Below are 16,909 nucleotides of genomic sequence, written 5' to 3' on the forward strand. Positions count from 1 at the left end.
TGAGTTTCATTCCACAACTTGCTCACAACTCATAAAGGTTCCACTGAAATAAATTACTCGTGGAAATGTTACATTCTTTGTCTTGCAAAACATAATTCCATGGAAGGATGCAGCGATGGCTCTTTTTTCATAGCTGATGATTATGTAAGGCTTCCCTAAAAGAGGAGGAATTAAAAGCACTGTATCTATATAAATAAGCTGCCCCCTTTTCATTTACATAAATATATAAAAGAGTATTGTTTGAACAATGTTACACTTCTCAAAACGATCACCTATTTATGTTGAGACAGGCCTTCACATGGCATTCATATGAGGCCCAATTTCTGTATAACTTAACAAAGCTGTTGAACTTTGGCAGACTCACCCCAACATATTTACAAGTCAAATCAGGAGCTTGCCAGAAATAAATATCTACATGCCATTCAGTTCAAGCTTCACTCTGCTTTTGCAGTCCTTGTTTATTTGTGAAGCTCTGATACGATCGTCAACACTTCCAAGCAGGGGCATCAAATTAACAATGCATGATGTATACTGTCTGCCCAGAAAATGGTTCACTCCACAGAAGATTGGAGCAAATGATTTGGTACAACTTCGAATGCACAGCTTCCTTCCATCAGCTCAAATCAAAGCCAGCATCTGCACTTATAGCATACATCAATTTGGTTTCCAGTTGCTCTTTACTGCATCAAAAGCATGTCATTGAGAAATGTTAATGTGGGTGGAAGGAAGAAATTTAAGCATAAGAATACAACTAGAAAAAGAAAACAAAAGATTATTCAATTATAAGAAACAAACAAAAAACAGAGAGAGAGGAACAGAAAACCTCCTATATGGTGGAAGCTTTAGGAGATTCATACAAGTGGCGGCAGTTGGCAATCGGTCAAGAGCTCCTTCAGATGCATTACCACCAGCCCTGTGGAAAGAGGCAGAAAAGGTTAACAAATATAAACGGTAGAGAAGAAATTTGGTAAACCAAACAGAGGTCCTCTGGGAGCACCCTCTTACCTCTGTATGCAAAATAATGGTTCCAAGTATTTGAATCCAAGCAGAGGTCCTCGGGAGCACCCAGTCACAAACCTGGATAAAAGCTGGTGTGGTTAGTATCTCTCCTGATGTTCATTAACTTCAAAGCCAATTAAACACATGAAATTGAAATAGCCAACATAATGTGCTCGAGGGATTTTGTGACATGCTAAAAACTCACTTTAGAAATTTCTTCTGATTTTCCAATGAAAAGCTTTTCAGAACTTCCCAGAACATCTCAATGACATAGTGATCCTGTCCAAACAAATAATGAACAAGGTCCTAATGAGAGCTATAATGTACATTTGGGTAAGCTGGCGCCATTAAAATGTGATTAATGATAAGTACAGTGGACAAACAAAACAATTTCCCCACTCATGTTAGTAAACTAAAAAGTTCAAACCCCAAAAGAAACGAAATCGTAAAATAATAACATTGATGAAACCACAAAACAATGTTTAAGTTTCCCCAAGGCAACTAAGAGCACACGCTGGTCACTCTTTTTCATGACAAAAACAGTTACAGGAACAGAATTAACTGGGCGGTGGAGTCATGGAAACACCAAAAGAATTTTGGTTCCAATAAGATATGGACATGAAGGCCAAAATGTTCAACCAAATTTGGAAAAGGCGGGGATAATAAAAGCCCATATAAGACCACGATATTCACTTGTGAAAACATCCACACAAACATTAACTTTATAAGTCTCACCAAACCACTAATATAAAGAAGCCAAAACCAATGTAAGGGAACTTACACTATGATAGCCACCCACATAGTTGGTGTGCATCCGTAGATCGTCAACATCCAAGCTGTCAAGTGAACCTGATATCAGAAGCTGTAGAAACAAGGTAGGTCAAAAAAAAGAGGACACTTAGACAAACTTTGCAAAAACTAAGGACTGTGTCGCATAAATAACTCAACACAATATAGTCCACATTCAGCCTTTATACCAATTTAAAGACAAGAGAACAATCAGGAAACATTCATTGAAGAACTAGTCGAACAATAATACTAATGGAAGAAATGAAAATAATACTTGAAAGAAATATAAAGTTGTCTCAGTGACCTAAGGAAATCAGAAAGATGAGTTACTGTAATATGAATTCAACTCGAGAGCAAATAAATCTTAAAGCCTTGACAAAAGTTGAAGAAGCAAGAAGATGGAGGTCTAATTATATACAGATGTTCCAACCCAGGACGAATCCAGGATTTCAAAATACACTGGGCTGGATTTCTCTTATAAACAAACTCGACGGTATGAGTGAATTTCATTGATAACAAAAATTATACACTAATCAGGGGGAAATATTGGGCCGTACCCTCAAAATACATCTAGTACATAAGATATAAACTAGTAAAAAAAAAAAGACAATAATAAATAAACATGCAATGCAATGCAAATACATAATACAACTATTTGAGTTGTACCCTTCTAGGCTTCAAAGAGTTGAAATCAGTAATTATTGATTCGTTATCAATACCATCAGCAAATTCTTTTTCAATGTGAAGTATCATACAATCAGCAAGAAACTCATCCTCTATCTTGTTCCAAAGTCGATTTTTGACAAGTCTCATAGAAGAAAATGCACATTCTATTGTTGCTGTAGAAACCGGAAGAGTTAACACTAAACGAATCAATCTATCAATCATATCAATCAAGTAGTAGGTGTGTATTAGCCCTGTTTCAAGTAAGTTTTGACTCTGTTTGCTGTGAATGCAAGTATGAAGTGGGCTATCCCTTCTATTTAGCTATATATAATTTTTTTTGGGCTAAGACTACATCGCATTTAAAAATCAAATTTTTTTTGGCATGGGCTATAGCCCATACAGCCCATTAGCTGCATTCATCCCTGGTTCCAACATCGGTTTAAAGGATAACTGTTCAGAGAAATGTTAAATAAAATATATTTTACATCCTAGGCCATCAGAGCTAGCGGCGAGGAACCACAAATGAAAACTCTACCTTTCACAGTGACCATAAAAATTACAATCAAAGACAGCCTACTGCATCAGATGATGGATTCCTGATAAACATTACCTACCAAGATACTCAACTGCATCAAACAATCCATTACTGATACAGCCTTTTCCTTCCTAATATAATTTTCATCAGATTGTAACTATGGAATAGATCAAAAATTAAAACTCAGTTTGTAGGCAACTTCGACACAAAATGGAACAATATTGATCTGACACCAGGTTCCACCTATGAGAAACTCTAGCTTGTGCTGAGTATACAACGCATGCACATGCAATATATATCATTGTCATGACCTCTTGTACTCCATAATGCCTACCAGAAGATTTTTTGTTTTTTCTTTAAGAAGAACAATCTTAATGCTCCAATGCGGAGACAGCATGGCAAAGACTGACATACGTGATACATGTCTTCACAGTATACTGTAGCTCTCAGTAATAATTTGTAGCATCACTGGAAACTCTTAAATCCAAAATAACATCACAGACACATATAAAAATGGATGAGAATGACTAAGATTTTTTTAGTTTATTGATCTGATATCAACAGGCAAGCAAGAAGAGAGTATAGTCATGTGATACTATGTAAACAAAGTGTAATCAACACGGCCTAGAGGTAGACTAATATACCTGAAGTTCATGCTCATTAAACATATCAATCCAATCTTTCTGTATAAGCTGCTGAAACCCCCTTAAGAAATGCGAACTTTGTTGACGTATCTGAAAATGAGAATGGGTTCCAGATGGAAAGTTTAAAGATGGGTTTAATTTTAAGATATGCCGATTAAACATATGGATCCAGTTTTGTTTCGCCAAGTCATATTTGCACAATGAAGATATATGGAATAAGAATGGTTCAAGATAAAAACTTGCACTACCTGAAAATTCAAACGGTGATTGGCAACAAGATGAATAAAGGTAATGACATTCTCATTAGTGACACGTTGGTTCTTTCCCCCGGGAAGCAGCTCTTCTTCTGTTTGCTCTCCATATTCATTGTTTACGATGACAAAGTACAGTTCTAATTCCGATATATCACCTTTATAATGCTGCAGATCATAAATTTGGAGAAGGGGGGGGGAGTGAGCACTCCATAATTAACAAATCATTGCAAGATAATGATATAAAATGAAAAAAACACTTTAAAATCAACGGAAAAACTGTCAATTTAAATGCAGATGATGGTGTCAATAGAAGCACAAGCGTTCAGTACAAGCTAAAATATGCCACGAGGCACACAATGGAAGAAAGAACTACATTACCTTCAAGAAAATAAGGTGGCGGTACAATTCTTGGTCCAATGAAGGCAAATCATTTAAATAGTTGTACCTAATCAACAAACAGAAAGAAAATTCCAGTATTAAGAAGATTGTAGTAAAAGATACTAGATAGAATCATGAAGTAGTCTGGTACGTCAGTTAAATATTGGCACACTTACTTTTGTTTTAGTTTGCTCAGAAAGAACGTTGCAAATGGTATATCCACAAGAATCCCCTCAAACATGGCCTGTAAGGAGAAAAACATGTGATACCATGATGAAGCACCATATCGACTAAAACAGTACAGAAATTTGATACCTTTGCTAGAAGTATTCCAAGAAAGTGGAAGAATTGGAGATGTTGTTCATGAATCATTCCCGAACCAGGATTCGGGTAGAGTAAATGATCGGATGTTTCCTGTATATACCAAGCCAAGCAGAAGGCAACAAATAAGCAACATGAGCAGAAATACCTAAGTCACAAAGTTATAATTTGTCTAGGTGTGAATATCAAATTTCTGACAGCATAACGCAAAAGATCTGCCATTTTCATTAGTCTGACCATATTGAGTCAGCTTTTGCCAGAATCTCTGCATACATCTCATGGAAGAACTGGACTTTCTACTGTAATTTTCTTATCAGAGAGCTGATTCAAAAGAGGAGGGGGATTCAAACTCTGTCTTGGATGTGTGGGGGTAAATGTTCTCTACCACTGAAGCTACATGCCCCTAATTAAAAAACCTTTTATTGTTTCATGTATGTAACTTTGAGATGTTAAAATGTAATGTAGCATCTTCTTTTGCAGAATCCAAAGTCGTGGCTTGTAAAAAGTGCCTAAATTTGAATGTGAATATGGTACAGGCTTCGGAAACATAAATGACAAAACAATCTGTAACCTTAAATAGTCCATATTGCACATCAAAGGCTGCTCGAGTAATGTTCTCCATGAAGTCTTTGAAAATCCCACCACCATCAATTCCAGCCTCCTCAACCCCAAATTCATTTACAAACGTGACACGAATCTGCAAGTAAACAGGTAAAGGTGATAAGGTGATTATCCTGGCAACAGATACAAAGGGGAGGGGATATTACAGTTCCTTTCAAGTGCTAGCATCAAGTAAGCAGAAAATCATTTTTCTTAGTTGTGTGAAAGAGGCCTCAGAGCCTGTTTGGGAGTTTGTCTAAAGAGTCTGTCTAAAATGCTTCTGTAGATAATTCTCCAAATAAAAAGTGCTTTTTTGACCCCAAAAAGCACTTATCTTTTCAGTTAAGCGGTAAAAGATAACTTTTTTGGTTATTTGGAAGCGTTTTCGGTACTGCTAAAAGCACTCCCAAGGCAACCTTCATCTATTAAATGTACAAAAACAAAAATAGACGAATTACCGGTCCTCGAAGATCATCTTCAGACAATGCACTCATTTGATTATAAGCATCTTCCAAGATCCGATCCCGCCGGATTCTGAATCGGTTTCTGGTAAATACAGAATTAGCCCCATGTCTTTGTCTAGCTGCTGCCAATTGTGACTGACAAATTGGTTTAAGAATAAACTAATTAAAAAATCTAAATGATAAGACTTAAGGTACATAAAGATTTCCATCTCTCTTTAAAAATGCCCCAAGAAAGGATTGTACATTTGAAATAAGAAACAATACTCCGAAAAATACACCGTTGACGACCCAGTCAAACTCCAGTCCCCAATCCCCATTACTCGGTTAGAACATTCCAGGCTTCCAGCTAAAAGTTTAAAGCAAAGTCATAACCAATTAAATACTTACAGTGAATATTTTAACTCTGCTTGTGAATGGTACGAGGAAGGGAGCTTGCTTCAAAATGTCATTTGCTCGTGTATTTTCCATTGCGGCCTTCAGAATAAAAATAGACATTAGAAAACAGTGAAAGAAAGATCTTGGTCCTAGGAATGAGATCCATTACCTGTGAAATAAAGAACTCGTTGACACCATCAGCATGAAAGTCACTGGGGGATGTGAACTCTCGTCTATTGTTCCAATCTTGCAACTACATATGCAACAAATTACCCAAAAAAAAACAAATGGAGTGTAAAATTTCCTGTTCATTTGTGGACATATACAAAGAGAACCAAAAATCACAAAACCTGTGGTGGAAGGACAACCACAAAATATACTGCTACATGGAAAGTTAACTTTTTTAAAGAACACATACTCAACATCTAAAGCTCGTTCCTACCTGGGATAGGAGTTCAGAGGCTACAATGCTAACCCTGTGTTGAATGAACTCCAAAGGGTGCTTCTTGTTAGAAACAGTGTTGGTGAAAGATTTCAGAGGATTAGTGGGAGCCGTAGGATTCACCCAAAGAAGCTGCCATAGGGCCTGCAGAGAATAGAAAATCCACATAATACGACAATTCAATAAAATTACCAAGTAAAAATCACAAATCAACATAAGTGTAATAGAATTAGCAATCAGTCAAGTACTGCATATCCTGTTTGTCATACATAGAGAACAACTAATTACATTCCTACAGACTCCTACAGTTCAAGAATGATCACCATTCTTTTGATCAGTTGACAACAGATATTCAACAAGAATCACCTGTCTGAGTATGATAATTAGGACTCTGATATCCTTCAATGATAGTGGCTTCTCCTGCTCATAGAACTCCTCATTATCAACTATTGTAAGCATGTGCCTGATCCATAAAAAAGGGAGTCAAACGATCACAGTTAATCCTATCTCAAGCAGCCACATATTACTCTAGCATCAAAACAGCATACATAAAACAGGAGAAGAGAATGACTAGATACTTCAAACCAATAAAAAATATCTACAAAATTCAAGCAAAATTAAACAGGGACTATTACTTGTATACAGGGCAGAATACTGCCAAAGGTAATAGCCAACCAGGTGCATCTCCTGGCAGCAGATATGCCAACTGCTCAGACAATGACAGCCATTTTTGGTTCTCATGGCACCGTTTCATAAAATTCCAAAGCACCGGAACAAGTTCAGTTCTATAAGCTAGTATAGTCATGATTTTCTCTAGAGGTAAGGTGTTGAAAGTAACATGTAGAAAAGCACAAGCCGCACCAACAGCTGACACCTCCTTATCATCCGGTCCGTGGTGTGAGCCACTGGCAAGTGAAATCCCTCCAAACAAAACATTTGTCTGCTCAAAGAATTAAACAAAATCTTGCTTAGAATTAAGAGGTAAAGACATATTTGCTTAATATAAATGTACTTCAATAGAAAATAGAAATACATAATCCAAGATGGCTTACTAATTGCAGAAGGAAGCGCGGATCTATGGCATCACATATCTGTCGTTCCAAATCAATATTCAAAACTACTTCCATTACATCATCTCCCACAATCATATCATCCTCGCCCATCATGAACTCTGAAAGTCAACATATGAATGTTCTTATGTAATGCAGAATTTGATGTATGTTGCACAAATTAAACAAGTGAACAGAATAATCAGAGGGCTTCCATTATTTAAACAAGGGGACTCTATATATATATAGATATATATCGAGACATCTTGGACCCAAAAAAAAACCCCACTAAAAGGAGAGTAAGAGAGGAATAAACTACAACATGTGGAAGGCATATACCTTCTCTGCTTTCTCTATTTGATGATTTAATTGAAGGAAGGGCCTCCAACAAGAATGTTGCAACACCAGCAAGGTCTACAGCCTGTTATTATAAAGAATACAACAAAATGGAGAATCAAAGCCATCAAAGAGGTTGCATTACCAATAAATACACATGCGAAAAGTACGCATGTGTGAGAGTGCATAGGAAAATGAGAAAAAAAATAAATGAACATTGTCAAAAACCTATCCCTCCTAATAAGTTATTCTTCCAAATTCTTCTTCCTTAATAAATCACAAAGTGCAACTGTCAGTAATATTGCTTGAACCTAACGATCTCCCCGATTACTGACTACCAAAATTTTAGAATGCACTCCTATAATGGACCTAAATCATATTTTTGCAAAATAACACGTTGCCCATTTCTACTTATGATAGCAGGCCAGTAATTACCATTTCAAATGAGCAGCCAGGCTGAGATAAGGCAACTCCAGAAGATTCTAATATATTTCCAAGAAGGCAGGCATAACCAGGTAGTTCAATTGATGTATCATTGGGAAGTACATGAGCATGATTTTGCACACAGAGTGCCATCTGACGAATGTAATGCTGACTCATCCCCTGTGTTGCAAAAACCTAAACGAAAAAAAGATTACAACAATTGAAGAATAGGAAATATTAAAACAAGAAAAAAGCGCTTCAAAAGACCAACTAGATCAACAACAAAAGAAGGTAGCAAGGGATTCTGCAGCACAATGAAATCATACTGAAAGACACCTACAACTCATTAGATGAGAGAACTTCAAAAGAAAAAAAGTATCATTGTGGTTTTGAGCACTTATGTCAGCATGTGATGACCGTACGTACCAAGCCCTTCAAATTTACCTCTCCTAAGTATGGGAATAGCTTCCATAGAAAAGGAATCGTAAGAATTTGAGATGAAAAGCTCCAGTGCGGATCGATGTTTGGGCAGGTACATGGCTTCTGACCAATGTGAGGAATTACAGCAGCAAGACTGCGTTCCAACGAAGATACTCTGCCAATGGAAGTATGGATCTTTATACTTTCCTGCACCACAATACTCATAGTTGTAGAAAATATTCCCATTTGTGAATGCCAGTAGAGTAAATGACAAAATCTCCAGAAACAAGAAAACTAGAATATGTTGGAATAATACATAAACTAGAAAAGATTAAAAATAAACAAACAAATAAATGCGTACAGTTAACTTTCCTACTTTAGTTAATAGGAAAGTGGATGGTGGTAGAAAGCTTCTTGAGGGCTAAGACAAGGTGATCCTTTATCATCTTTCTCATTCACTTTTATACTAGTGACCGAGATGTGACCAAACATGTCTTAATCTACTTAATGCTTTTGTAAAGAGATAGGGGGGTTGGAGGGGTGGCTTTTGGGTAAAAGCCTTTCCTGTTAAAACAAAAGCTATGAAGTATGAACAAATAGCTGGAATCAGATACATACCTTTCCTGTTAAAATAATATCTCTATACAGGGTAAAAGCCTTTCTTTGCAAAAGATAGCTAACTGTCTTACAAGCCCATGGAAGCTTGGGATCTATCAATAAAACTACTGCTTCTAACAGTAAAGTTGTTGACACAGTTGCCTCCTCGGGGGCTGCAAAAAGTTGATCCTTCAATTGATTTCTGTCCAATAAAACACTTAAGTAAGCAACTCAAAAACCATATTAATGTAAATAGCATTGAGACCAACAAAACCAAAGAACTAAGTTCATATTCTACTTATATTGCAAATGACTCCTTTACAAGTCAGCAAATCCTCTGCTATAACATTATACAGGTAAAAGGTATACCATACAATTAGAAAGTGAAAATATATCGTTTATCCCATACCTCCATGTTATATTAGATATGAAAGAGACTTCATCAATGTGCCCAGGAATGTGAATCGATATAATGACTCAATTAGTGATTTTATAAAATAATCAATGAATAAATGAGATGCTTACGAAATAAATGAGCTAAGCATAACAAACCAACACATTAGATTAACAAATAAAGCCAAATTGGTAGTCTAAATCAAAAGAATCAAATGACCAAAAAATTTAAACTGAGTGGACACAACCAACCTGTTTTGATGAACAGCCTTAACACACAGATATGTAAGTTGCTCTACTCTGTAATTTACCAAAGCATGGTTGGATGAATAATCCACGCCTGCAAAGAGGCTAACAATATCCCCTGTTTCATGATCAGATATTGTCAATAACACCAACAGGTCCTAAGCAGTGTGAAACAAGCAGAACCTCGAGAGGTTCTAACTGGTCTTTATTAAACTCTTAAAACGAAAATTACTATGTAATTGTACCAAAGGTTAAAAAAGGTGCTTTCTTTAGCTATTTCTTGGCAAACTTTGAAACAATTCAACAGGATAAGAACTAAATGAATAGCATACTTGTAGCCAGCTCCATAATTATCAAATACATCATGGATCGGGGTTTAATGTGAAGACAGCCTAGTCACGTCCCTTTAAATCATAATCAACTGCACGAAGTCATGGACAGTTCAAGATCCTTAATGGAAGAATTGGCATGTCATCCTTGAGAATTGTTCGGGTAATTGGTGATTTCCAATCTAGAGAATACTGGTTGAAGGTTTCAAGTATACATTTATCATAACAACCTACCATAAATTAATTATATCTTTATAAACTTCTTACTATCTTAAAATTTACAGAACCATTAAACGAACATCTCTAAATAACTTAAAGAACATTAATCAGTAGGGCTAGTACATACACTGCTAATATATTCATTACTTGGAATTTTGGGGGAGAGGGACGGGTTTCAGGTTTAAGACTTAAAAATACATGAACAAGTAGATATACTGTAATAACCATCCCTGCACTAAAATTAAAGTTCCAGAGAAGAGTCACCCACACCAATTTATTACATGAGGTTTTCTTTTTCAAGAAACAGGATTTATTATGTGAGATATATTAATCAAAAGATTACTTGAAAAGACAGCTTTTGAAAAGGAATAGATTAAAATTACCTGTATCTCTGACAAATTGCTGAAGCAGCCGGCACATCTCCACAAGGATGGAAAAATCGCCAACACTTCGAGCATCAAAGAAAAAAAGTAACTGGCGGAGAAACTCTGAATCGGGACCAAAACTAAACCTGAATGCACAGAGACAATTCGAACAAGGTGAAGATGCTTAAAGCAGAGCATTAACTTAATTGCCAACTACCACGACTGAAGAGGAAGTTAACAGATAATAAGGATCCAAATCTTACCTGTCCACATTCTGGCAATGTTTCCCATATGTTCCATTGAACTGCTCTCGCACTTTAGAATGTTCAGCTGCTGCTACCTTTCTCCCTCTGAAGCATTTCTGTAGTTAGTAATTAGTCAGCACTTTACAAAACATAGATGGATAGTAATTACATTGCCAATCTAGACAACAGCTTTACTCAGACAGTTGAGTTGGCTATCTCAAATAAAAGGAAATCAAAAAGCACTCATTAGCACCTATCAACGTAAGTGGCATGGTAGATACATCATTTGTATATGGATATGTGGTAAAGCTGATAACTCCATGCAATGTAGATCTAAATTGTTTAATCATCTGCTAATTCACCTTTTCTTGTGCATCAAAAGATTTTATAGCAATACGTAATAATTTCACTAATAGAGCACCAAAAGGAGAGATCATATGTATTACCTTCAAGCCATTAAATTTATGCCATCAAATGTACTTAGCTTTATTGACCAGTCAAAATATAACTTGGAAAAACATTATTTTAAATACCGTCCTTGAAGGATTTCCCGTTTTGTGAGAAGGGGAGGACCCAAAATTTAGCACTCATTTATTGGAAAAAAGAAGAAAGTGACAAAAAGGTAGAATAGGAATGGATGAACAGTAATCTTTCTCCTCTACCTACATTAAAATGGGAGGAAGGAAAAGGAAACCACCTTTAAATATTTGATACTATTTCCAGCTGTATGATTTGCTTATGTGCGTTCTTCCTTTCATAGTTTATATTTTTGGAACTCTAGTTTAAGATAATTCTTATGAACATTCTAGTTCTCAAAAGATTATACATATTATTTAGGATAATGTGTTTGGGAAACGTGCTACGAACTAGAAAACTAATATGAGTTTCTCACATCTAGGTCACGTATAATTCTTCTTTTCAGTAATAAACAATTGAGGAAGAGGGATTTGAACTTGGTATCTTCTCTTTACACGGTAAGTGTAACTAAAAACTGAATTATGCCTCAGACACATGTAAATCGTGCATACATTTTTCATATTATTTTGTAGATGTCTAGTAAGGGTTTACTTCTAGAAATTCCACACATGTTCAACATTTCACTCTTCACATCATCATCTACTCCAAACATAAGGTTGTAATGATGAAAAAATTTGAGGGTCTGCATAGAGGTCAACTCATGTTAGCTGCATTTCCCCATTAATTCGTGAAGATCAACATAACGGATATTGGGACCCACAAATAGCTGAATCCAGCTACATATTAATCTGAAAAGTACGTCCCGCTCAATCAGGCGTAGTACTTTAGCAGTTAAATGCATTCAGGATCAGCCAAAAACAAAGGCTAGATTAACAAACATATCAACGGCCACCTATTCTCTTGATCTTCACAAAATCTACTCATATGGCACCGAGACAATTAAAAGACATGTTCATATCCATAAACTACACAGATTTATAAATATAAAAAACCTATCATTCAATGCACAAACCATCACCAATAAGGGTACTAAGAAACTCAATTTACTGTATTTTTCAATCGCACCTACACGTATAATGTGGCAACATAGCGACAACATATTAGGTTAAAACTACTATCAAATTGATGCAATTTTCACCAATTCCACAGAGTCTTAACTTTTTTTGCACTTAGAAGCTAAATCAAATCACACAGACAGTGAATGCAGAAGTCCAAACCTGAATTTTAAGTGCAGCCGAGTTTTGCTGCCGTAGCCATAAGCGGCGGTTGCGCTCCAGCCTTGTTTGCTCCAGAAGCTTCTGCCTGTCCCTTTCCTTGGTACTCCGTCCCCCCAAATCAACTCGCTTCCGAGTCGATGAATCGCCCGAGAAGAACATCCTTTCCAATTGACTCCGTCAATTTCAATTTAAGCCCAAGCGACGAGAATTGGGGTGTATAAGGCTAGGTTTAATGCTTGCGAGACTCGTTTCAGACTCTGCGAGTGTTTGATCGAATGGAAAAGTGGGCAGAGAAACTAGAAAGAGAGAGAATTCGAGGATGTATCGTGAAAAAGGAGGAGGCTTTGTTGTTTGGTTAGCGAGGAAAATAGGAGCGGAAAAGAAAGCTCAAGAAGAAGAAGCAGTGAGTGCGTATTGGCTCGCTATTTCCCTTTCCTTTTCTTGGTTGGACTGGAGAATAGACGTCAACTCGGCAAATACAATAAATTAAATTTTATTTGTGCCGTCAATAAATTAAATTATATATGTCTTTAATAAATTTATATATATAAAGCAAAAGGCGAGAATGGTCAAACATTCAAAATACCAGAAAATGTCTTTGGTTAATGCAAGCATTAAAAATTGAAATTATTAATTAAATAAGAATAATATAGTAAATTCACTCTTTTTCATATTAAAAAAATTAAAATTAAAAGAAAAATCAGATAATAAATCCTATTTTTATGGAACACAACTACCTAGTATTGTTTTTAATTCTAAAATAAATTTAAAATTTTTTAAAAGAAGAAGTTGGAGAGAAATATTACAATCGATTTCACACACTACCAGTAGTTTGTAAATCATTGCCTTTTTTCACTAGGCTATACTATGTTGGCTTCTTCTCATTAGACAATAAGGGCCCGTTCGGTAACGTTTTAAGGGGTTATTTTCATTTTCAGAGAACAAAAATAAGGCAAAAATACGTTCAGTGGCCCAAAAACAAAACACACTGAGAATGTTTTCATAAAATGAAAACAAGTTCATGTGTGCTTGTAGAAAACAGAAAAAAGTTGTTTTCATTCTCGTGGAAAACGTTTTCATAAAAATAACTCACATATTATTATTTCAAATTGTACTACGAGACATGTTTTCTGAAGATGTTTTCTAATTAATCTACCAGACGCATTTTCATTTCCTGAAAATGCAAATTCATTTTCTTGTTTTCATTCTCTGAAAATATTCTCATAAAACACTCTCAAAATATTCTCAGACGGGCCCTAAAGTTTTAGTTACTTCTAGACTACCCTCAAAATATTACATACATACTTGATTCTATATAGTTGGTCAATGCCCTGTCTTGAAACTTGTTTTTGATGCTTTGTTTCATGCTTCAATTAAGGAATCTTTGGATTTTTTTTTTTTTTTGGCTTGGGCTTTTGGATTGAAAATTTATAATCACAAATATTTATCTATATATTTACAGGGGTTTATATACTTGTAGTAGGGAGGGAGGAAGCTAAGATTTTCAAATTATAAGAGCATCTCCAATAGTAGTAGCAAATTAAAGTTTATTAATCTATGTGGCAATTTGAAAAGGTTTGTTTGCTACTTTAAGACTCCAATAGCCTCTTTAACAGCTTTGGAATTTTTTTATTAAACTTTATAGTAATTTTATTGATAACACATAAAAAAAGTACAAAGTAACCGCAATGCTGAATATGAGTACAACATCTCCAGTGACCAAACATAAAAATAAATTGGTTTGATATGGAGAAAATTACGCATGCCAGAAAAACCTAAAACCTCTAATTCGGCAGACAAAAGCACCTATACTCAGACCTACAATATAGATCCACCGTGCAACGACAGTAACGGCAAATCCGCATCGAAAAGTCAACACTAAATACAAACATCAGCAAACTCTTATTGAGTGTCTTAGAGTTATTAGACTAAAATAAATATATAAATAAAGACACTACACCACATCCTCTCCAACAAACCAAAGAGACTTGTAGCACCAACCTCTTATTTTGCACAGGCAAAATCCGATCCAACACAACCCGGCAACAATCACTTTTCCAACTCTAAACACTGAACTAGAGCAAAATCTATGTGAGTAGATCAAAAGCTGCAACAAAATCATGGCGTCTACGATGGATTGCAGTACTTGCTTCAAAAACGCAAAGAAAACCAAAGAAAAAAGCTTGGTCGACAACACCACACCGCAACCATCCCAGTAACAGCAAGGCACATCCAAGAACAACAAAAGTCACCAAGGACCTACAACAGAAAACACACAAACAAACAAACAAACAAAATACAAGATCCAAATAAATCTGGGCAAGATGACCCAAAATTCAAACGAATCTAGGGAGAGAAGATGAGAGGGGAAGAAAACTAGGAAAGGAGAAAGGGAGATGAGGAAAGAAAGATGGAAGATGAGGAAGCCACCTATGATGGATTGCAGTACTTGCTTCAAAAACGCAAAGAAAACCAAAGAAAAAAGCTGGGTCGACAACACCACACCGCAACCATCCCAGTAACAGCAAGGCACATCCAAGAACAACAAAAGTCACCAAGGACCTACAACAGAAAACATACAAACAAACAAACAAACAAAATACAAGATCCAGATAAATCTGGGCAAGATGACCCAAAATTCAAACGAATCTAGGGAGTGAAGATGAGAGGGGAAGAAAACTAGGAAAGGAGAAAGGGAGATGAGGAAAGAAAGATGGAAGATGAGGAAGCCACCCACCCCCAGAGGGGGGCATCGGCTACAGTGCAAGCTCATAGTTTCACCTTCATAAATAGTTTAGACAGCTTTGGAATTCTAAAATAGGCGAGCCACATCAGAAAAACTCTCAGCCTATTCAATCTCAGTCATTAAAGCTGCAACCTATGTCTCTCTCTTCAAAGGATTCTTGCGTTTACTTCATATCAAGGAATTGAAAAGTAAGTAGGGCCCACACAAAATTAGGAATTGAACTCCTGATTTTGGAAGAATTAAATTATTGGGTAGGATGTGGTATTCTAATTCCTGGAGAACTAACCCCTTAGGAATTTATCTTTTTTACCCATTATATCCTCACACAATTTTAAAATTTTAAAATTTGCCATCTACTGTAACCCAACAGCGATGACATTTTAGTAATTAGTACCACTCATATCCCAATTCCATATGGTTTAGTAAACAACTTCAATAAGAATCAAGAATCTAACTTCCCTCAGTCTATGGTTTAGTAAACAACTTCAATAGGAATCCGGAATCTAATTCTCCTCAATTCAATTTATCCTCAATTCAATTTCTCCTAATCCAATTACAAATCATTAAACATGCCATAAATGTTTTGAAAAGCCAAAGTCAACTTGTCAATCATGAAGATATAGAAAGAGTTGCATCTTTGATGACTGAGTTTGACAAGTTTGTTGGAGGGAGTTTTATTATTGTGGCTCAACTATTTTAGCATTCCAAAAATGTTGAAGAGGCTATTGAAGATGCTACAAGGTTGCATGTTGGAGTTTTAAATAAGTTTTTTCTTTCTAAGTATATGAGTCCTTCCTTGATTGCTTATGGCTAATTTTTTTTAATGCATTGTTTTAGAGGTTACTTGATGTCCGTTTTGCAAACAACATAAGTTCTTGTTCCAAATTCTATTGTGTATACGCATCAAACTAGGAAATACCTTTTCAATAGGTACAAGGTATGTATGATGACTTAATCAGGATTTGGGAATTCATTTGGGTTAGGTTTTAATGAGTTTCATACATCAGTTAAACAAGCTCCAAAAAAAAAAAAAAAAAAAAGAAACCTCAAATAAGAAATAGTTCAATCCACCTTTGGATTAAATGGGTCTAAAAGACTGTTCATTTGGTCTAAAACTAACCCAAATGATCTCCACACCATTAAAAGTTTAAAATATGTTGGGCTGAATTAGAATTTAATTTTAAGCCCAACAGAAACCAGCCCCGTGCAGCCCAAGGAAACGTGCTTCAAATGGTTGTTCCCTAGACCCTACACACAATTGACAATATGAATGTACATACAGACTTTTAAAATCCTAGCCCAGTAAATTCCAAAAGATTTGATTTGGTCTCGAAGTGGTCCAACAAATTGACAGAAGAAAAAAAACACAAAAGAGGGAAG

At 35.8% G+C, this 16,909-nt stretch overlaps 1 protein-coding gene across 4 annotated transcripts; it reads right to left on the reverse strand.

The window, feature by feature from the left end:
• Nucleotides 1-184: 184 nt before the first annotated feature.
• UPL6 (ubiquitin protein ligase 6) lies at nt 185-13,239 on the reverse strand. Of its 4 annotated transcripts, none has more exons than XM_088246339.1 (26): nt 12,784-13,239; nt 11,108-11,205; nt 10,863-10,990; nt 9,938-10,025; nt 9,314-9,494; nt 8,702-8,902; nt 8,288-8,470; nt 7,856-7,937; nt 7,520-7,638; nt 7,103-7,407; nt 6,834-6,930; nt 6,468-6,611; nt 6,195-6,278; nt 6,038-6,124; nt 5,645-5,785; nt 5,158-5,283; nt 4,581-4,679; nt 4,442-4,509; nt 4,266-4,332; nt 3,882-4,052; nt 3,634-3,723; nt 1,781-1,861; nt 1,205-1,278; nt 1,006-1,077; nt 824-913; nt 185-680 (listed from the first exon to the last, which is right to left on the reverse strand). In XM_088246339.1, exons 1-26 carry the CDS (start codon nt 12,940-12,942, stop codon nt 614-616), a joined length of 3,102 nt encoding a protein of 1,033 aa, XP_088102465.1. In that variant the 5' UTR covers nt 12,943-13,239; the 3' UTR covers nt 185-613. The 4 variants fall into 4 exon arrangements, with proteins under 4 accessions (XP_088102465.1, XP_021808074.1, XP_088102456.1 ...); XM_021952382.2 differs by having other exon boundaries at nt 8,720-8,902; nt 9,938-10,049; XM_088246330.1 differs by having other exon boundaries at nt 9,938-10,049.
• Between the last annotated feature and the right edge of the window lie 3,670 nt (nt 13,240-16,909).

The sequence above is a fragment of the Prunus avium genome, chromosome 1, assembly GCF_965620075.1.
Source record: "Prunus avium chromosome 1, drPruAviu1.hap1.1, whole genome shotgun sequence".
Lineage (NCBI taxonomy): Eukaryota > Viridiplantae > Streptophyta > Magnoliopsida > Rosales > Rosaceae > Prunus > Prunus avium.

Coding starts and splice junctions, on each gene's coding strand:
- UPL6 (XM_088246330.1), bottom strand. CDS start 12,942: ATGTTCTTCTCGGGCGATTCATCGACTCGGAAGCGAGTTGATTTGGGG. Junction 10,050..10,862: donor GCAATTTGTCAGAGATACAG/GTAATTTTAATC, acceptor ATCATGAAACAG/GGGATATTGTTAGCCTCTTT. Junction 5,284..5,644: donor AAGATGATCTTCGAGGACCG/GTAATTCGTCTA, acceptor GTTTACTTGCAG/ATTCGTGTCACGTTTGTAAA.